Below are 21,459 nucleotides of genomic sequence, written 5' to 3'. Positions count from 1 at the left end.
TGAGTTAAGTGTTGTAGGAGCAGCAGGGGGCCAGCAGGCCAGGCAGAAGGATCACCTCCTCTTGGATTTGCACAGACATGAGAGATGAGATCCAGGGGGTGATGCTGTTTCTGGGTTAGGGCTTTCTGTGCAGCTCCACTTGCCCTGAAATACTGCTTCCCTTCAGGAGGAGGCAGATGATGCAGCTGGCCTCATGCCCAACTAATAACAGTGCATTCTTGTTTCCAAGGCCTTCCAGGCCAAAAGACAACACTGGTTCCAGCAAGTGCCAGCACAGGACCCCTCCCACATCCCTGTTCTGAGGCCAGCTGTACCCAAAACACTTGTGAAGGAAGGGACAGCACACCTTCAATGGAACATCACACTAAACAGAAAAGAGCAACGGAGTTGCAGACAGGGAGCAGCAAAAGCCTTCCTTTTGAAAACATTTCTAACAAGATTTCTTTTTTTCAAGTGACAAAGAGTTACGTATTCCATCCAAGATTGTTCCGGGTTTCTGTGACAAACAGACACAAATTCAGATACAGTGATAAGGTCTGAAATGCTCAGTTCTCTTTAGGAGGAGCAACACTGCCTCCCCTTTCCTCCTCCTTTCTTCCCTACTAAAATGAAACAAGGAACTGCAAGTAAATAACCAGAAACAGTTTCTTTCTGATGTGTTTTCTTACTCACAGCCTATATGTGGATGAAGTTGCTGCATGAGGAGAACAAGCAGTATGTAAAAGCCTCCATGTGCTCTGTTCAGCCCCACGAAAAGGAGCAAACCCAGCACTGCCCACGTCCACCACAGCATTCTGCTTAGTGGCTCCACTTGTCAGAGGGTGGCACAAGAGGCTGCGGGGAGGCTTTACCTTCCTGAGCAGCAGCTGGCACCACAGCCACAGCTTCAAAGCATCGCTTCCACAGCAGCTCCCCGGACACCCTCCACCTTCCCCTTTCCCTGTGGAAAAGCATCTCTCTGCTGAAGGCCAGCATTTGAAGTAGGTTTCCAGACCCCTTCCTTGGTTACAGGCAGCTCCTTACCCATACAGCACACCAAGATTCCTCAGATGACTGCAGGCAAAATTTTACCTTCTTTCTGATCGTGTTTCCTTTGCAGGCATTTGATGTAGAAGCATGATGTTCAGACAGGAAAAAACACAGGATAGCTGGAAGGCTCAGCATCGCACTGCAAGTCCCTGGATGCTTCATTTTAATTTCTGAGAAGTGTTTCCATTTCCTCAGTTTCAAACAGACCCAGGAATTTAGCTCAGCTGATACACACAGCTGCTTGCTCTTTGTTTCTTGGCTTTGTATAAGTATCAGTATCAAGGCTGTTTAGATGGTACCCTGGAAATCCTGTTTACTTGCTACTCCAGTACAGCAGTGGATATCAGACTGAGTAAGGCTGTTTCGGTTGCTTTAACACACTGGCTGAACTTCTACAGCTGCTTGAGGAAACTGGGAAGCAGCAGAAGCTGAAAGTACCACTGAAGATACAGAACTGCCACCAAACACTTTTCTCTACGATATCAAACACATACTCGTGTTGCAGAGCAAAACTGCTCGGTGGAAATAGGGCAGAGATGAGTCCGCACACTGCCTGACCTCCGTTCCTGAAAGCAATGTTAAACCGAGGAACCGAGCCTTTAGGTACCGCTTAAATGTCAGCGCAGGGAGACAGAACGGCTGAAGGCCTTGCCCCAATTGCTGGCAGCTTCCCGCCGCCAGGTGGGGATACAACCACGGGCAGCTGCCCCGGGACGACTTTCAATTCCCTCCTCAAAACCGAACAACTTCAGTGCTCCCCACAAACGCTGTATTGTCAGACACGATTTCTTCAATTCTCTGCTTTCCTGCCTTTCAAGATTTGAATTTCAATTCAGACAAGTGTGAAGGACGGAAACTGTTTTCCTTTCTTTTGTCTGAAAGCTTGCTTTGTAAGGCCTTTTCTGGTGATTAGACTCTGACTGGAAACTGCCAGTTATCTAGATGGGTGTTATGGTGCCTCAGTGTCACTGCTTATGGTTGTGAAGATAAGCAGAAATAGGGGCAAACAGTCTTTTCTGGGAGGGGGGGTTACGGCTTGGAAAAGCTGATCACCACAAAAGACAACAATGCTCCTGCATGGCTATGAGGGCGACATCCGCTGCTGGCTTAACTGTTTGGGCAGACATGTCACACAAACAAAGAGAAAAGAAAAAAAACAGAGAAATGGAGAATAAGAGGCCCTCACTGAACCAAGAACTCTTGGAGAAGAACTCCCCCCCAAAAAATCTTTGACGGAGAACTCCTGAAGAGAAAAAACCTTTGGTGGAGAATTCCCTGAGGGGGAAACCTCTTTGGAAGAACCCCTTGGCCTGCTTGCTGCCATCTCCATCCCCCGCAGTGACCTGACAAGTTCCTGAGATCAACGGACCTACTACGAACCTCGCTGGGTCCACGGTGGTCATGATATCTCTCTTGCTTTCTGCCAAGACTCCTTGCTTTCTATCTCTTTTCTATCGCACACCTTCCCTTCCCCATATCCCTAAGCAACTAGTATTTGTAATAAACTGGCTGGGCTAACGTTTGACCCGTTGTGTCTTAATCTCATGCCAGCTATACACATAATCAAAGAACTTCGTCTCCCGCCTTTGTATTGGAGCGTGACAAGAAGAGCAGTAAGAGACTGCCCCTCTGTATGTACACAAACCGCACAAGGCACAGTGGTGGGTGGGATCAGCACTACGCTGAGGGTCATGATGCTGTAGGGGGGTTTATCAAGCAGAGGAAATCTCATGGGCTTCCATCAGTTTTCCATGGTTTTGAGCAGCAAGTCAAATTTTGGGAGCTGCCCCTGGATCCTGGTCCCAGCAGGAGCCACCGCACACTGCACCACGGGGCATCCTCTTCCCTCGCTCCCCGTGAGGCTGAGCAGCTCAGGCTCCCCCTTCCCATGGACAGGGGTCCTTAGGGAAGAGGACTGGGAGATTGCCAGAGGGATTGGGAGTGCTTTGAAAGGAAGCTCTGGGCACTGATAAACGGGGAACTCTAACTTTTATTCTAACGAGAAACAACTACTATGCAATAAAACAACAACAGTCCAAAGGAAAGCCAATTCAGGGGCAGGGGAAACTTCAGTGTCTCTGGGAGAAGGACAACAGTCTCCTGATGAACCGGGGCACAGACAGCTGTCTCCAGGGGCGCGGGGCTCCTCCTTCAACGCTGGTGCCATGAGTGCCAGGCTGGGCTGAGTTCTCCCTGCAGGCTCCTGCCAGCTCCTTCAGCTCCCTGGAGGCACCTGCCCGCAGGTACTGCCATGCCCTGCGCCCGCTCTGATCCCTGCAGCTGGTGTCTGCCTCGTACTCCCTCACAAGCAGTTCCACAAGTGATGTGTGGCCCTGCTGTGCAGCCAGGATCAGAGGGGTGAGTCCACCCTTCGTCGTGCTGATGTTCACATTCACGGCACAGCCCTTCTCACGAGCACTGGAGATGACCTCGGCGAAGGTCTTCTGCTGGCCGTGCTTGGCCAGCCAGTGGAGGGCGGTGAATCCTGTTATGGGGTCTGCGGTGCTCAGCAGGCTGGGGTCCTGCTCCAGCAGCCCCAAGATGGTCTTACTGTCACCCCCAGCCAGGGCCAGCAGCCACTCACGGTGCAGGGCGATGAACGGCACCTTGGAGCTGTCCTCCTGGTGCCCTGCGAGCAGGTCGGGGCCACTGGCTGCCGTCTGCACGGCACCAGCCCGCATGGCACAGCTGAGGCTGCTGCTCTGCAGAAGCATTTCCCTCAGCTCCTTCAGCCGGGCGTTGTCAGGGCCACCATGGAGCCTGAGTGCAGCCCTGCTAGGATGGGCGACCTCGGGGCAGAGAGGTTCCTGGGCAGCACCTGCTGCTCCATCCTCCACGAAGCATTCTGCCTGCTGCAGGTGGGCCATGGCAGTGCCACCTGAGGGGCTCCTCACACTCTCTACATATGTGCAGGTCAGAGAATGAGCTGCTCTGCACTGTGCCAACACACTGTGGCACAGTGCTGCCTAGCAACGGTGGAACCCCAACTGCTGCCCCAACTGCTGCCCCAACTGCTGCCCCAACTGCCAATCCCCGACTCTGGGGGTTGGGGCACTCCAACCTGCAGGGCCACAGCCCCCCACGCCTGCTGCCATCCCCTGCGCTCTTTCCAGGGGGAGCCCGCACCTGGACGCTGCAGAAATGAAGCAAGTCCATTATCTGCAGAGCAGGAGACGCTTGACTTTCAGCACGAGGGCATCCATATTGAAGCAGAAATGCCACTCTCACCTTTTCACTACCTTCCATTTGGCTTTACACGGGAGAAGTAAGGGTTTTGCTACAGACGAAAACATTTTACATACAAACATTTTGCAGCTACATTGCAAAATGTACATTTCAACACCAGATAAATTGGAATAAATACGATGGCATAGGTAAAACTTCATTTCCTGTAAAAGCTGAAGTTGCATTACACATCTAACCATTCCTCAAAAGGAGATTTCTACATTACTGCACCATGTACAATGGCTACAGAACTACGACGTTTCAAAATCATCCAGAGATAAGTACAATTTTCTTCTCAAATCCATTTCAAAAGCTGAAGTTTTGTCCAAATGCGCTGCTTCTCACAGAGCCCTCCCTGGAAAACTGTTCCCAGATGGAGGGTGCAATTTTCACCACCACCAAAGCTAACCTGGAATAGCAGGTAGCTTCAAGAGGCAGCCCTTCACCTGACACAATGACTTTGCCTCTGATCCCTTCTGTTTCTCATTCAACATGGATGAGAACACATTACCCATGTCCCTGGCAAGCCCCTCGTGCCAATTCATGGGTGCGTCCCATGGGACGTGTCCTTCTGTGGATGGTGTTTTTGTTCCTAAAGCCTCCTGCTCACTCTGAGGTAGAGAGGGAGAATTTTTAAATTCTTAAATATTTTCCAAAACAATTTTTCCCCCTCAGTGCCATCTCTAAGGCTCACTGGATCTATGATTAATTTTATTAGTTTGGAAGTGTATGTTATTTTAAAAGCGTGCTTTCCTGATGAGTGCTATAATGTTAATTGTTCTAGACGCTCTGCAGTGTACTGCCCACCACAACACGTTTCAGTAGTCCAGCACTCATCCCCTTTTTATTTTCTGTCTCAGAGCAGTTAAAAGTTGTGCTTATGAACAAAATGATAGCGTCCCATCACTTGCTGACCTACGGAGTGGCTCGTCACAACTCCAAGTCTACCTGCAGCACTGTAACATCATCAGAAACGTGCCCAGAGATGCCTCACGCCTCTGGCTGCAATGGCTGTAACTGTGACCTGGTTCATTCTCCACATAACCTTTTAGACTAAAAAATAAAAATCACTCTACCACTTGGGGTCTTCTCTCTTCTTCCTCCTCACTCTTCTTCTAATCTGTGAGAAGGCAGCCAGGATCAGAAGGGTGAGTCCACCCTTCGCCGTGTGGGTGTCCACGCTGATGGCACAGCCCTTCTCACGGGCACAGGAGGTGACGTCGGTGGAGCTCTTCTGGTGGCCGTGCTTGGCCAGCCAGTGGAGGGCGGTGAGCCCTGTCACGGGGTCTGCCACTCTTGGCAGTCTGGGCCTCTGCAGCATCTTCCCTCCTAGTCTTGGTCATCTCTAACTTTACATTTAAATTCTATTCAGGAGAGATATTATTACACCACTCTGCCCGGTGGAAATAGGGCAGAGATGAGTCCGCACACTGCCTGACCTCCGTTCCTGAAAGCAATGTTAAACCGAGGAACCGAGCCTTTAGGTACCGCTTAAATGTCAGCGCAGGGAGACAGAACGGCTGAAGGCCTTGCCCCAATTGCTGGCAGCTTCCCGCCGCCAGGTGGGGATACAACCACGGGCAGCTGCCCCGGGACGACTTTCAATTCCCTCCTCAAAACCGAACAACTTCAGTGCTCCCCACAAACGCTGTATTGTCAGACACGATTTCTTCATTTCTCTGCTTTCCTGCCTTTCAAGATTTATTCTGCGTCCCACCCACGTAAACCCATAACTGCACCGCGGGCTGCGATGCTCACAGCTCCCAGCGCTAGGGCACAGCCCCTCTACTCCGTGTGTCCATAGCTCCGTCCTCCCGACGGCCACGCTGCTGAGGGCGGATTGTGTCGTAACGCCGTTTTGGGCGCATTCAGTTGACTCTAACAGACTGGGGATCTTAGTTTCCATTTCCAGGGGCTACGTTGGCCATCACGCCCATCATCACTGCAGTTTAAGGATGGAAAGAGGAGGAGCGGCGCGAGCGCACTGAGCGCGGCCGCCCGGAGCTCTGCTGCCGCCCCTGGCCACGGTGGGCACAGGCACACAGCCGGGGGGCGCGGGCTCTCCCCGCAGCTGCCGCTGAGCGGCCCCGCCGTCCTGTTTGTAATCTGCTCTTCCTCAGGGCTACGCAGGGAACGGGACGACGGTTCTTAGTTCGGCGCGCCGAAAAGCAAGAGAAAGCTCAGGACACCGCTCTCGCTGCACCACAAGCGGGCGTCACAGGGAGGGAGGGGAAACCGTGTTCCCTGTGCCTGACAACCCAGCTGAAGTGAGAGCACTTTAAAGGCTTAATGTCACAAAGATCTGCTGCTGTGCCGCACTCTGAGCAGCACTGATCTACAAATTTCTGGGGTTAGACTCAGCTTGAGAAGAACATTTCTAAATAAATGTCAAATATTCACACGCTCTTTCTAATACACTCTAACATGAGTAAAGAATGGATTCAAATTTCAAATAGGAAAAGTGTTCTGCGAAGTCCAAGTGCAAATGCAAGAGCACACGTTTTAAGAATTGTTAAAGTGCTATTGGAATAGAGCATAAGAAAACAAAAAACAAAAAACAGTCATCATTTCCTCCCCTCCTTTCCCCTTATCAAAATACATAATGCTGGAGTTTAGGAGGAGAACGATGGCTCTCGGACATCACCTTTTACCTTTGTCATTTTATCTTCTGCATCTCCATGGCAAACACATCAGCCTGAGTGATTATATCTAAGGTCACAGCAGGCTGCTACAGTAAACAGAAAGGAAAAAGGAGCTGTGTCTGTGCAGGGAAGACACAGAACACACAGCCCTGGGATTTCTTTTAACCAAAAGCTGATCATATGCAAACAAAAGAAATAAAAAAGAAATAAAATGTACTCTTCACCATGCAGATACGCCCATAGAGGAAAGAGAATCTCCCCCCTAGTCTTGGTCATCGCTAACGTTGCTGTTGGGCTTGCAGCTCTGTGTCACAAGCATTACTCAGGCCTAAGCTGGCAACGGGACAGCGGTTCTTAGTTCAGTAAGCTCCCACCGCTGCTGATGCAGTGATCACACAGCTGGAGAAGTGCTCTGACAAAAACCAACAGGAACCTCAGGAGAGCGACTGCGTACACAGCTGATACCCACAATCAGAATCTTACCACAGAACTGCAAAATCATCAGTTGGTGCCATTTGGGCCCTAACTCGTCCCTCCTCACTGCCACAACACGGGCTGCGGGTGCAAGGCGTTACTGAGCGAGGGGAGGTGCCAGGAACCGCAGTGCTACTGTTAAGATGACGAACACAGAAACAGAGAACGTCGTGTAGGAAAAGGACTCAGTTCACCTTTATTTCATTTCGCCATAGGCCCAAACTTGACAGACGTAGAAAAATATCCTTGAGTCTAGTAGGCAAAGTTACCAGCGCTAAATAGCCCTTTGCTGCGACCGTCTGGGCACTCCAGATACGTTTGTGCAGGCATCGCTTTTGTCTTTCTTTTTCAGGAAAAGGATTTCTAACCCTAAACAATAAGCTACGGAGATAAAGCTGGCTGTGACCGAGGCATGCATCCCATGGCGGCTTCCAAAACGTAACGAAAGTTAAGAAAGAAACCTCGTACATTTGGAGGAGACAATTTAGAACAACTTTAGGAAAAAACAATTAACCGAAGACATTTCAAAGCCAATTCCGTAAACTATTGGAGGATAAGTTAAAATAGCTATGGCACGACTTCTCACCAGAAAATTAAGGCAAAGACCAACATTGTATATAAAAATAGCTGAGCAGGATTCTAAAGAAGGAAATGAGCATTTTTGTTATTACAGAATTATAAATACCCTTATATATACAGAACAACAAGAAAAAAACAATATAAATTCATGGAGTATTTCACGAGGCATTCATCTCTCAAATCAGCCAAGATCAGACGTCCTGGACTACAGCTGGAGGTACATCAGGTCATGACTTACAGTAGGCATTTTGCTACACATACTGACACAAATAACAGATGCAGAATGAAGAGTGCCACGTCACACAGACCCATCCATCCACACGGGTTCCAGGCCTGGGCAGACTGGCCCAGAAAGCAATCACCCTTGTTTTAAGATTATTCTTTGTTGGCTAATGAAAATAGATAAGATACAGAATGCTGTTAAAACTTGCAGAAGAAAAGATCCAATCAATGTTTTGCGAAATTAAAACAAATTAACACAGCAGAAGATTGGTTACCTCTTCATAAACACAGCAGTTTGTCTCTATGCCAAGACCACTTACAGGTATCGTTGCTGGGGACACTTCAGCTGATTTCCAATCCCCCAGATCAGCAGTTTTGCAGTTGAACTGTAACCTATGTTTGTACAGAAGCACAGAGCGGTGTCATCCGTCCAGTAAATCCTACACAGATGAGCCTGAGTCACGTGCTCTCACGTGAGTGATGTTACTGTTTGAGGTGCAGCTTCCTCTGCAGGTGCCACTGTTACCGCGTCGGTTACATCTGTGCCCATCACAATTCCGGATTCGCGCATGCTCCCAGAAATCCTTGAAATCACAGAGATGGAATCATTCCCAGAGCAATATTTTTGGCGAGCACAGTTCAGCTGATTCTCCAATGATGTCATACACTGCACTTCACAAAATCTGAGCTAATGCAGAAGCTCTTGTTGTCCGAGCTGTACAGTGTCTCAGTTTATTCACTTGGACAACCCCTACGGCCTTCTCCACAGCCACGGACTGCGGGGGACAGAGAAAGTACAATCCTATCCTCTTCCATCGCGCTGCTGACACTATCTGACTGATCCCTCTGATCAATTAATCTGTGTTGCATTAAGAAACGTCACATCAGACATTCAGTACCACAGCATTTCATATATTCACTTCTTCCAACAGCTGTACCAAAAATTGAACAGCATCGAAAATTCACCGTACCATCCTGGAGCTTCAATAGAAATACTTAACTACATTAACATATGCTGATCTTTTTTTTCCTCAAAGATCACATCTTTATTATTTCCCTGTCCGTAGCTTGAGACAAGTACATAAAGTAGCACCAGAACAAAAACCAAACTGAATGTTTCGCACAACTAAAAAACAGGCACAAAGTTGGAGAATGTGTGTTGGAAATAATTTATTGCCTATAAAAGCTTTTTTATTTTATTTTTTAATTCACATTTTCTGTGTGGTTTTAAGGGTGGTGTTACGTTTCAGAGGTAGCGTGTGTAAAATGAAATACAGAACTGGAAAAGTTTTCCTTCATTCAGTAATACAGTAAAACGTTCACCATAACCAAAGCACTGACCTGAAAGCATTTTCCTTACAGAGACATTCTTAAGCATCTTTTATTGAAAATGAATGCTTTTCTGTCTAAAAACAACACCCACCAGCACAAGCCCGAGGTTCTGATTCTGCCCCTTCCACATCTGTTACCTTCTGACTGCAGTGTCAGCCACCACCTCACGGAGACAAACACTCCTTAGTCAAGAGCAGAGCCCTGCTCTACCACCACAAGCACGTGGTGGTACTGCTTGCTTGGTTTTGCTCATAACTTCTAACAGTTGGCCAAGGTGCTAAAATATTAATTGGTTCATAAATCAAACACCATAAAACAGCTTTTCTTAATAACCGTCTCCTCTTTGACCAGGCATCTGACAGCTGATGCACTCACTAAGTGTTAGGATGCTGTGGGGCAGAAAAGGCAGAGTCCTGAAACGAAGGCTGACCGTCAGGCAGCTGCCAGTCCCTCCGATGCGTAACGCAGCCTCGCAATTCCCAGCTGATCCTAAGGATCTGGGCAGCAGGACTGGAGGTAGTAAATCAAGCTTTTGGTTGCAACATTCCAAACTGCTAATTCTTCATGGTTCAGAGATCTGTGTGCTATTCCATTTATGCATATTATTTTTGTCTTCTATCACTATCCTGAGAGCAACAGTCAGCTACAACTACAGTAGCTCTGGACAAGTTAGTGCTGTGCATTGCCACCTGGAACGTCACTAACAGGGCAGTGCAATGGGGACCCCCCTCAGATGGCTGATGAATTCCGGGCTGTAATTGCCACAGTAAAGATGCTCATGATACGGTTGATTTGTCCTATCATTTCAACTCTGTATGGACAACAGTAGCTATTGCTGCCTCTTTGGGGAGGAGACCTGATGAGCTGCTTCCCAAGATTAGAAGATGAAGCTGTATGTTAATACATTCCTTTTCTTTTACTCAGAGGACTGTGAAGCCCATGACCTGTTTGTCGTTTTCAGACATTTTATTGCCTTGGCAAAAAAGAAATACTTGGAAAGATTAAAGTGCAGTGCTGCTTCAAGAACTAAATACTCGAGAAAATTGACACTTGTATAGTACATCTGTTCATGTATTTTTAAATCTGCCAAAATTTATCTATTAGAATATTTACTACTACTCACTCCTGCTAGGCCTATAGACTTGACAGAAACATTATCTGCAGGGAAATGAAAAGAGGCATAGCTTCAGGAAACAGCTTTCTGAAGTATAAGCAAGCTTGCTAGCATCAAAGAATTTCAGTGCTCCCTAAGGAGGGAAGAGCGTCTCGTTTCTGTCTTGAAGTGTCTGTTCTGAATTACCTTCTTCCACTTCAGTTTCCTCAGAAAGACACACTTCATCACTGATATTCCTACAGATGCACTAGGAATAAAGAATGCCTGCAAAGTCATCTTCCATGGACAAAGCAAATGAGAGCCTTAGCAGAAAGGCGATGAGAGCACCAATACGCGGCATGCCTGCTGTTGTCATTATTCAAGTTACAGATCCGCATCAGCGAGATGGCAAAGCAAGGCTTGTTTCTTCCATCATGACACAACACAACATTAGCTTTCTGTATCGTGTACAGTCTATACAAATGTGTGTTCTGTGGTCATCCTCTGATCAGAGGAGGTAAACACAAATCAAAATGCTAAGCAAGTCCTGGGCCCAGACAGCTATCACCTATCATTTTCCATCTTCTAAAGCACCTTCAGGGAAGAAATGAGTATCCTGTGACCCCGTACTAGGATTTGATGCTTGTCTGCACAACTGCTAAGACAAAGTTGGCCAAGAAAATGGATGGCAACAACGTCAAACTCCCTCACTCTGTTCTAAGGCCCAGGTAGATGCAGGATATCTGGATTTGGACATAATTTGAATAGAGCATCTGCGTAGAAAATTAAGTTGTCTGTCAGGAGCGCAGGCAAAGAAAAAAAACCCAAATCAGAAAGCCTTAAAGCAAATGGGATGCTAGTCTGGTCTGCAAGGTTTACATATGTATTTTCTGTAATTGTCACAGATTGGTATGTTTTCTGTTACAGAACCTCCTAAGCCAGCATGGAGCTTTACAGCCACCGTACTGCTAAACTCCTGTTGCTGCAGTAGTAAAACAAAACCAGCAATGGTTATATAGCATCAAGATTTTTGCTTTACCTGTGACAGGAAATAAACTCTGATAATGAAAAAACCAAACAAACAACAAACTGCTGTACAGTGTTATCCTATTCTGTTACACAGGAAAATAATTCACACACCTTTCTGAATTGCTGTAATACTGTCAAATGCTTCAGGGTATGGAAACAGGACTACTTTCCTCTGTTTTGGCTTGTCACTGTACAGGAAGAGAAGGACCAAAGAAGCACGTGCCCAGAGGTGTGGTGTGGGTGCTGACTGCAGCTGGAGTTGTAGCTGTGCTTTTAAAGAGGAGTTCCACTCCCTGTAGTGAAGGGACTTAGGCCTAAGTGCTTGAACCTGACAGCAGCTCATTCTAAAGTAATTCCTTCAATTTGTAATTTGTTTGGCACATCAAATATAAGCAGGACAGAGCAAATACAAGTTATTATCAATGAAAATTTTCTTGTATTAAAGTAGATAATTTAACTGAGTGAAATCAAGTCTATCCTGCCCTTTGTATTGGGAATTCAAGCAAAAGCAGCAGGAAAGTAGGGTCCAAATAGTGGTAAATCAGAGTCATTCTTTTTAATTTCAGCGAAGCTCACAGAGGTTTCATTGTCAGTGGCACAAATTTCCTATCTAGAGAGAGTAGTAACAGAGAGCATTGTTAACTCAGTATAGAAAACCCTTTATAAAAGACTTTTTCCAGAGTGAGCAGAATTACAGTTGGGCTCCTTTTCACGTTTGAAGGCTTGTACTGTGATCTTTGATCACAAACCTTAATGACTTTTAAATGGGCGCTCATTTCAGCAGGCATGTGAAGTGATGCTCCTCCTTTGAGTAGGGATATCAGCATGCACCTACCAGGCAGGGTGCAGTACCTCAGCACAGGCAGTGAGTGTGTGAGCAGTGCTCCACTTACACACTTAACAGAGTGCCTTCTCTCTCTCTCTCTCTGTCTCTCAGGACACTATTACTGAGCTAATACCTTCACTCAAATGCAGGCCTAACAGCTTCCTTCTGTAGAGTTACTCTGTATGAGGTTTTCTGAGTACTAAATACTAACTGAACTGTATAGCAGTCAGAATTTCAGAACTGTGAAACCTTTTTTATAAACCTTTATGCAACTGGCACTTAGCAATATTGTTAAACCCCTCCATGCCCAAGTACAACACAGAAACGAGGGGAAAAAATGGAAGAACAGAGCTCAGCAGAAATCCTAAGATTACAAAACCTGCAGGAGTGATTAGGGAGGACTAGACAGAAAATCTGAAATCATTAGTGAGTTAATCTCAGTGTTAAAGAAAAAAAACCGTTTTGGGTCATCCCCTACCTGCCACCACTCCTGAATTCTCTGGCCCACACCTATTGCCTACACTGAAATTAATGGGATTACTTACTGCACTGCATGAACAGGGACTCACCAGACTATATTCTTACTTGGAGTAAAATCGAAAGTCGGGCTTTCTAACAAACTCTGAAGATAGGTTTCAGAAATGCTTGTTGAGGAATATTCAGATTAGAAGATACCGATCATTAATAACATGGGCACACACCTACAAACCCTACTAAATTCAACTGAATGTGTCTGCACATCCATTTATTCCGATGAGGAAAGGGATTCAATTGACCAACAGCTGGGAAAGCAGAAACTCATTTCAGCCACGGCCTGCAATCAAGCTCACAGTTTAAAAATGGCAACTGTGACGTGGCCAAAAAATTTGTCAGACAAGGCTACTTCAAAACCAGGTCACATGTAGAAAGTCTGTGATGGTCAATTCCAAACACTTAAATGCCTTTGAGGGCATAACAGATTTAAGAGAGCATCTTGATAAAAGGGAGTAAGGTTTGTTGAAGAGTATATTCATGGTACTTAAAACAATGAACAGAACTTCAGCACTAGACCTCAACAAATAAAAAAAGGTAACTACATTCATAGAATCCTAACACCCCGAATAGCAGTGCAAACCTGTCTAATCCCAATTGCTGTTGTGAGAGTATCAGAAGAGCCACACTGTGCAGCTGCCAGGTTTCCCACGTGATCTCATTGGTGGATCACTACAGACTGACACTGTATATCAACAGTTTAGTGATGATTCCAATTACTCCATTCACCTTTCCAAGTGTTTTCTACTGTTTTGGTCACAAAATGTTAAGGTTAAACTATCTGAAGTCATGTGATGGAAAACAATTTCAGATTTGCAAGGAGTTCAAGCACAACTCAAAGAAGCTCATTATTCTATTTGGATTCTCAATTTTTAGTCCACCTACCTGAGTCAAAATGAGGAAAAAATTAAAACCAGGAATAGTGAGCAAGCAACTCTGAAAAATTAGCTGTTTGTGTAACAGGACATTTGTTTTCCACTCTTGGATCCCTGCTCAGAAAGTTTTTGCTACAGAGCAAGCGTTACTGTGGAAAGTCAGAAGTTATCCTAATCAAGGCCAAACTGCTAAAAGTGAAACATTTCCTCACACGGTTCTTTCATTTAGCAAAAACAACACTCAAAAATTCTGACATTGCAAACTGCAGCCATTAAGTACTATAGTCATTCTTCAGGGAGGTCTACTTCACCTTGGGCTCTCCTTTTTGGGTTGAAGAATGCTGTATAGCAAAATGCTGTTCTCTTGAAACCTACACACTATGTGGGGTTTCTTTCTGTCAATTAGAAATAATTAAAAAAAAAAGAAGTAAAATCACAAACTGTCTGAGGCATTTTTCTCCGATAAAGACGACAAGCTGAATGAGGTATCATCAGGCTCTGGGGATGTGTGATTGAAATCCATTTCTTCTAATTCAGGAGGTAAGTCTGAGAGAAGTGCCTGTAATTAAAAGAAGTATTACAATGCAGCATTAGGTTTATCTTTTATATCAGCAATTTAATGTGATTTAAACATATAGTTAAAAAAACACAATAAAACAAAAAACTTCAATGAGCTTTTTGTCAGTGTTCATATTGGATGGACTGAAAACAAACAAAACCCCCACAGATCAGTACTGATAGATACTGAGAAGGAAAACATTGACCAAGGTGATGCAACTTAGACCAACAGTCCCATACGTCTTTCAGTTATTCTGGAGACAACTCAAAACATTTTCCCCAGACTGGATAAGATCAAATAATCTACATCCATTTATTTTATTCAGTCACTGTGAACATGCAAAAGCTTTACTGTATCTACACTTGTGCTACACAGAGGATATGCAGAAGATAGAAGCAGATACTGCATGCAGGACTGCTACAGTTACATTATTTAAACATTTCAAGTTCCCTTTCCTTAACATTGAGCTCACATGGTTTTATAAAACATCTAGAAGCCAAAATTTATTTTGGAAGTAAAAGTCTTCTAAGTTTTTTTCTTGCAAGTTATAGTTCCTATTTTTACACCTGAAGGACTACAAACTCTAAAGGTGAAAGGAAAAAAAAGACAACAAATTCTGTCCAAAAAAAAACCCAGATACAAGACACGTTCTGACAAAGTACTCAAGGAAATGTTATGCATTATGCAGTGTGGTAAAACTGAAGCCTGGCTTTTTTTCCTATATCCACCTTGGAACTCACAAAAGACACATCCAACTTGCTCAGTGCAGGCTGCTGCACTGCCTGCCCTTTGCAAACAGTAACACTTTTTAATGTCACTGCTCATCTAAATTGTGAGATCTTTTATTTAACGTTCAACTTTTCTTGGTCTGCAAGATGTTCTGCACAGTGCTGTCCCTGATCATCATTTGAGCTTCTGGGCCCTACAGAATAAAAATAAAGAAATGACAGAACACAATATGACAAATACCCATTATGAGTTGTGTACTTTGACACTCACCTGCTGCTGTTCCTTATCATCTGATTTAATAGCAAGTATCAAACTCCGTGTAAACGTCTGCAGTTCAAAATACTTCTGTTTGTGATTCTCCAACTCATTTTCAATGAATCTGACTTCTTCATTCTGAGGGGAAAATTGCATAAAGTTTTGCAAGTAATAAATACTGCATCACTTTAATACATACTAGTACTTAAAACTTTTTTTTGTGAAACTAAGTAAAACAACGTCATGATTCCTGCCCAAACCAGTACTAAGTAAAAAAAGTCTACAATTGTAGAATTCTTGAACATAGGATGTACACATTGGATAGAAACAGGGGTTCCTGATGGACCACCAGGAGCAGCACCCCAAACCTACGAACATGTACCGTCTCCTTTCTCATTAACCCCCAAAAGAGGACTGGAATGGCCAATCACATTTCATGCAGACAAGGCATTTCACAATTGCTATCATAAAGAATTAATGATTTGAGTCAAAATGCATAAACTTCTTAAAGGAAGCACTTCTTATAAAACAAGGATGATCTCTCATTCCATTTTAAAATAAACATGGAGCCTAGGTAGGTCTCTTCCCAGAAGAGATGATCTTGAAAAGGCAGGCTGACCCATGACATGGAGCAACAACTCAGTTCTGTTGTTATACCAGGAGGTCTGAGACAAAGGCCAGGGAAACTAACTTGAGCATTCCTCAAAGTTACCAAAATTAAAACACCGCATCCTTAGGACAGTAAAATTTGCCATGTGTCATGGAGCAGCAGCTTACCAACCTCCACGGGATCTGTCAGGTTACTGAATAAATCAGAACGTATTTGTGAGAATGGAGAAATATTATTCATCTGCATACAGTGAATAAAGAGACATTTTGTAGAGTCATGGAACCATCAGAGCTCGAAGGTTTTTCCAGCCTTTGTATAAGTTTATGTCATTGTACTTGCAAATCACTTACTTAATACAGAAATAACCAACATCCCGATTAAAAATTCAGATTGATACATACTTCAGTTTGTTCCAAGTAGCTCTTCTCTCTTAAACTTACCAACCGATTGCCATGTGAGGCCCAAAACAAAATCTAGATCATTGTGAAGCTAAAATTAATTTTCTCTAGTTATTAACCTTTGGAAAGATCATGTAACCTAAACCTGCAGTTCACTTTTAAGAATCAAAGTCACTGTATGTTTTTGCAAAAGATATCTGCATAGTGGCACCAAATGCACAGTAACAACAATAAAAATACCCATTAAAATATTACTGTATATGATTATGGTTATACATGATACACACAGAGTAAGCATGTAGGTTCACAGACGCTTCATGGCAAGTGCTGTGTTTACCAGGGGATACCAGGGACAAGAAAATGGAAGATAGCAATTTAAAACAGACAACTTTGAGTAAACTCTAAGCTGAAGTTAAAGTAGTTCATTCCACGGTAAAATTGCATTCTCACACACTTCATACAGTGCTGCACAAGGCCTCACCTGTAATCCGCAGTCTAGCCTACCTGAGAGCCTAAAACCCTGCTAAGGAGTACATAACTGCAAGAAAGAGCAGAGGGGAAGAGGGAAGAACCTGCAGTGAATGCCTTAAGAAGTAATTGCAAATGTGTATGGTGATCTAGATTTGAGATTCTAGTATGAAGCCATTGTATACAGGTCTCTTGTTCCAACACAATTAGAGTTTTTGGGCAGAAGGCCGGATACTGTAGCAGAATATTCCCTTTTGAAAATGAACGAGAGAATTAAAAAACAAAACAAAACCAAAAAAATACCAGCCTTATTAGGCAGCCACATGACTAATTGGGTTGGCTGTAGTGTATATAGAATCCTTTCTGGCTGGATTTGATGGCAGCAAATAGTTACATAAGCAAACTTCAATTTGGGGGCTTACATAAGAAAATCAGCTTAATGTGTTTCTTTTAGATGGAAACTTACAAGATGCTTATGAAGCAGTGGATTTTGGCCAGCCAAAGATGGAATTCAGATTTATGCACAAAATACATAGCCACAAAGACTAATCACTATTGTCAAACAACAAAGCAACAAACAAGACTCTGTAGGGCACGCTGTCACAACAAGCCTTTCAGTTTGGTGACAGGTGACATTATGAAAAGGTCATTCCTTATCCATATTCATTCTGTACTGCCCTTACCAGGAAAACACTGCTTGAGGGAGTAGTTTTTGTTCCGAATAGATGATCTATTCATTATTTTGGTAACTGATTATCATTAGACGAGCATACCTGTTTCTAACTAAAAAAATTAGCTACTTACATAAAAATGCGCTCAATACATGATAAAGAGCTGTGGCAACTCGTGTGAGAGCTGTAACAAATATAACCTTTGCCATTTGGGAGAAGACAGCAGCTGTCAGATACCAAAGTGACTTTCCTCCAACCCGCAACTACCGCTCACAGACAAGTTCTGCACTACATTGTTAGGATGATTTATTTCTCAGTTCCTCCATTTTATTAAAGAGTTCAGCTGTTAGGTCCCTTCCCAGAGCTGGCAGCATCATGCTGCATTTTAAATCGCTCTGTAGCACTCCAAAGAACAATTCTGGCACATAACAATGAAGTTTTGTTTTAGATACTACATAAATTTGTTTTGGGACACGTGGTGGGAGCTGCAGATGGCTACAGCTGGAGTAACATAGCTCCTCTGTAGAAATTAATGTTTCCTGCTTCCCTCTGCACTGAAATACAGGTAAACTTCCTTTAAGTGGGATGTGGAGATGTGACCAAGGGATGATGTGTGGCACTGTGACTTCCTGGTACGAGTAGGAGTTCCAGGCTCCCACCTGCCTTGCTGAATTCCTTCAGACAGACCTGGCAGAATGTTCTGTGAAGGACTATCCTGCATAACATTTCACAGTCTCAATTACTCACCTTGTAATCCAAAAGAGAACTCATTTGATCCACTTCAGAATTACTTATCATATCACTTTCTTCATCATCAATAATTTCAATTTTCTGAAACAGAAGTAAATGGTTCATTCCAAATATCCAAATGGATACATCACATAAACAACCCTATCTCAGAGTGACACGACAGGGTGAGGGTAGGAGGAGCTGGTGCTTCCTCAGGAACAATTTGGAAGTGTGGAGCACCCATTAGATGACAATCATGCTCCTCAGCCACAGGATCCAGGAGGAAACCCAACTGAAGCCGTGCTCAAGAGCTGCTGCCATGGTGACTCAGGCTGTTTACATGTCACCATGCTTATGGCATTAAATCACAAATCATATCTCATTACGGCCCACAAGAGCCTGCATTTTATTCCATAAGCAGCTCATTGAAGACTTCCTAGAGAGCAAAGACTATCACAGTTTATTCCTCTAGAGCAAAAAAGACATTACAGCAAGTGACAAGCAAGTCCTAACTGACCTACTTCTTGCCTAAGGAACTGAGGAGGTCTCTTGGCCTACTTTGGTCATAGTGCAAGTCAAATGCCCTAAAATGCATAAGTGGGGAGTTCTAATTCCATACACATGGACATTTTCCCTTTAATTCATAACAATTCTTGGAGTTTTTTTATATTGAGATTATAAGACAACTAAAGTTAAATATTTAAGGCCACCTTTAAATGCTGCTTAAGACTCAGAAACATCATATAATTGTATCACAAATTTTAACTATACTAACCTATGTGCAGTGTATTTTTCTTCCCAACAGAAAGCTTTCTTACATGAGAAAAATCAACATAAAATGTTATTTCTAGAGGAGAAAATACAGAATTTACACATCCTTAAATTCCCATCTAAATTAGATCTCAAACAATTGTAATGAATTTGAATACAGACAAGAACAATAAGAGACTAGCACTTTGAGCTAAGAATTCAGAAGGATAAGTGCTCAGATAAAACCAGAAATTTCTCTCTACTTTTGAGAGGAGAAGCAGTGGTTGGGAAATAAGAGGATGTTTTGGCTGTTTCGGTTTTACTGTTCTTCACTCTTCTGTCAGTTGAAAGTGGATAACAGAGACTGAAAACAATAGATTAAAGTGGTATTGCACCACTATTTAGTATGCATGTAATACAGTGTAGGCAGGGACTCACATGACACAACAGACCCTAAAGGCTGGTTCTTGGGCTGCTATGTTAGAGAAGGTTTCTTCACTACAGCACGTGTGTGTGCCTCCTTCCCTCCTCCCGCAGATCAGCCATCAGAAACTTCCTCGTAATCCCAGTGAGATATCCCTAAGGAGTGGACACCACTCTCACTACACGACAAGCAGGCGTCACAGGGAGGGAGGGGAAACCGTATTCTCTGTCCTTCAGTGCCTGAAAACCCAGCTAAAGTGAGAGCACTTTAAAGGCTTAATGTCACAAAGATCTGCTGCTGTATCATACTCTGAGCAGCACTGATCTACAAATTTCTGGGGTTAGACTCAGCTTGAGAAGAACATTTCTAAATAAATGTCAAATATTCACACGCTCTTTCTAATACACTCTAACATGAGAAAAGAATGGATTCAAATTTCAAATAGGAAAAGTGTTCTGCGAAGTCCAAGTGCAAATGCAAGAGCACACGTTTTAAGAACTGTTACAGTGCTATTGGAATAGAGCATAAAAAAACAAAAAACAAAAAACAGTCATCATTTCCTCCCCTCCATTCCCCTTATCAACATATATAATGCTGGAGTTTAGGAGGAGAACGATGGCTCTCGGACATCACCTTTTACCTTTGTCATTTTATCTTCTGCATCTCCATGGCAAACACATCAGCCTGAGTGATTATATCTAAGGTCACAGCAGGCTGCTACAGTAAACAGAAAGGAAAAAGGAGCCGTGTCGGTGCAGGGAAGACACAGAACACACAGCCCTGGGATTTCTTTTAACCAAAAGCTAATCATATGCAAACAAAAGAAATAAAAAAGAAATAAAATGTACTCTTCACCATGCAGATACGTCCGTTGAAGAAAGAGAATCTCCTGTTCATTACTCATCACAGCGTTTGTGTGATTAACATGAAAACAAATGTTCTCATTGTGAACTGCCCCTCTGTATGTACACAAACCGCACAAGGCACAGTGGTGGGTGGGATCAGCACTACGCTGAGGGTCATGATGCTGTAGGGGGGTTTATCAAGCAGAGGAAATCTCATGGGCTTCCATCAGTTTTCCATGGTTTTGAGCAGCAAGTCAAATTTTGGGAGCTGCCCCTGGATCCTGGTCCCAGCAGGAGCCACCGCACACTGCACCACGGGGCATCCTCTTCCCTCGCTCCCCGTGAGGCTGAGCAGCTCAGGCTCCCCCTTCCCATGGACAGGGGTCCTTAGGGAAGAGGACTGAGAGATTGCCAGAGGGATTGGGAGTGCCTTGAAAGGAAGCTCTGGGCACTGATAAACGGGAAACTCTAACTTTTATTCTAACGAGAAACAACTACTATGCAATAAAACAACAACAGTCCAAAGGAAAAGCCAATTCAGGGGCAGGGGAAACTTCAGTGTCTCTGGGAGAAGGACAACAGTCTCCTGATGAACCGGGGCACAGACAGCTGTCTCCAGGGGCGCGGGGCTCCTCCTTCAACGCTGGTGCCATGAGTGCCAGGCTGGGCCGAGTTCTCCCCGCAGGCTCCTGCCAGCTCCTTCAGCTCCCTGGAGGCGCCTGCCCACAGGTACTGCCATGCCCTGCGCCCGCTCTGATCCCTGCAGCTGGTGTCTGCCTCGTACTCCCTCACAAGCAGTTCCACAAGTGATGTGTGGCCCTGCTGTGCAGCCAGGATCAGAGGGGTGAGTCCACCCTTCGTCGTGCTGATGTTCACATTCACGGCACAGCCCTTCTCACGAGCACTGGAGATGACCTCGGCGAAGGTCTTCTGCTGGCCGTGCTTGGCCAGCCAGTGGAGGGCGGTGAATCCTGTTATGGGGTCTGCGGTGCTCAGCAGGCTGGGGTCCTGCTCCAGCAGCCCCAAGATGGTCTTACTGTCACCCCCAGCCAGGGCCAGCAGCCACTCACGGTGCAGGGCGATGAACGGCACCTTGGAGCTGTCCTCCTGGTGCCCTGCGAGCAGGTCGGGGCCACTGGCTGCCGTCTGCACGGCACCAGCCCG

The 21,459-nt window shown here is 44.7% G+C and overlaps 2 protein-coding genes across 2 annotated transcripts in view; both read right to left on the bottom strand.

The window, feature by feature from the left end:
• Window positions 1-3,098: 3,098 nt before the first annotated feature.
• Window positions 3,099-3,896, bottom strand: LOC136044489 (ankyrin repeat domain-containing protein SOWAHD-like). Its single transcript, XM_065729814.1, has one exon. It carries the CDS (start codon window positions 3,894-3,896, stop codon window positions 3,099-3,101), a length of 798 nt encoding a protein of 265 aa, XP_065585886.1.
• An 8,646-nt stretch (window positions 3,897-12,542) lies between these two features.
• HDX (highly divergent homeobox) overlaps window positions 12,543-21,459 on the bottom strand; it is a 40,026-nt gene continuing 31,109 nt past the window's right edge. The window contains exons 9-11 of the mRNA XM_065729513.1: window positions 18,295-18,378; window positions 15,416-15,538; window positions 12,543-14,416 (exon numbers count right to left, since the gene is read on the bottom strand). Coding sequence (XP_065585585.1) covers window positions 14,291-14,416; window positions 15,416-15,538; window positions 18,295-18,378 — 333 coding nt within the window. The 3' untranslated portion in view covers window positions 12,543-14,290. The remainder of the gene's footprint in view (window positions 14,417-15,415; window positions 15,539-18,294; window positions 18,379-21,459) is intronic.

Source organism: Cyrtonyx montezumae, unplaced genomic scaffold (genome assembly GCF_038088225.1).
Source record: "Cyrtonyx montezumae isolate F1298 unplaced genomic scaffold, pur_monq_1.0 scaffold_11, whole genome shotgun sequence".
NCBI lineage: Eukaryota > Metazoa > Chordata > Aves > Galliformes > Odontophoridae > Cyrtonyx > Cyrtonyx montezumae.
Note: the sequence above shows the minus strand (reverse complement) of the source record. Positions and strands in the feature narration are given on the sequence as shown.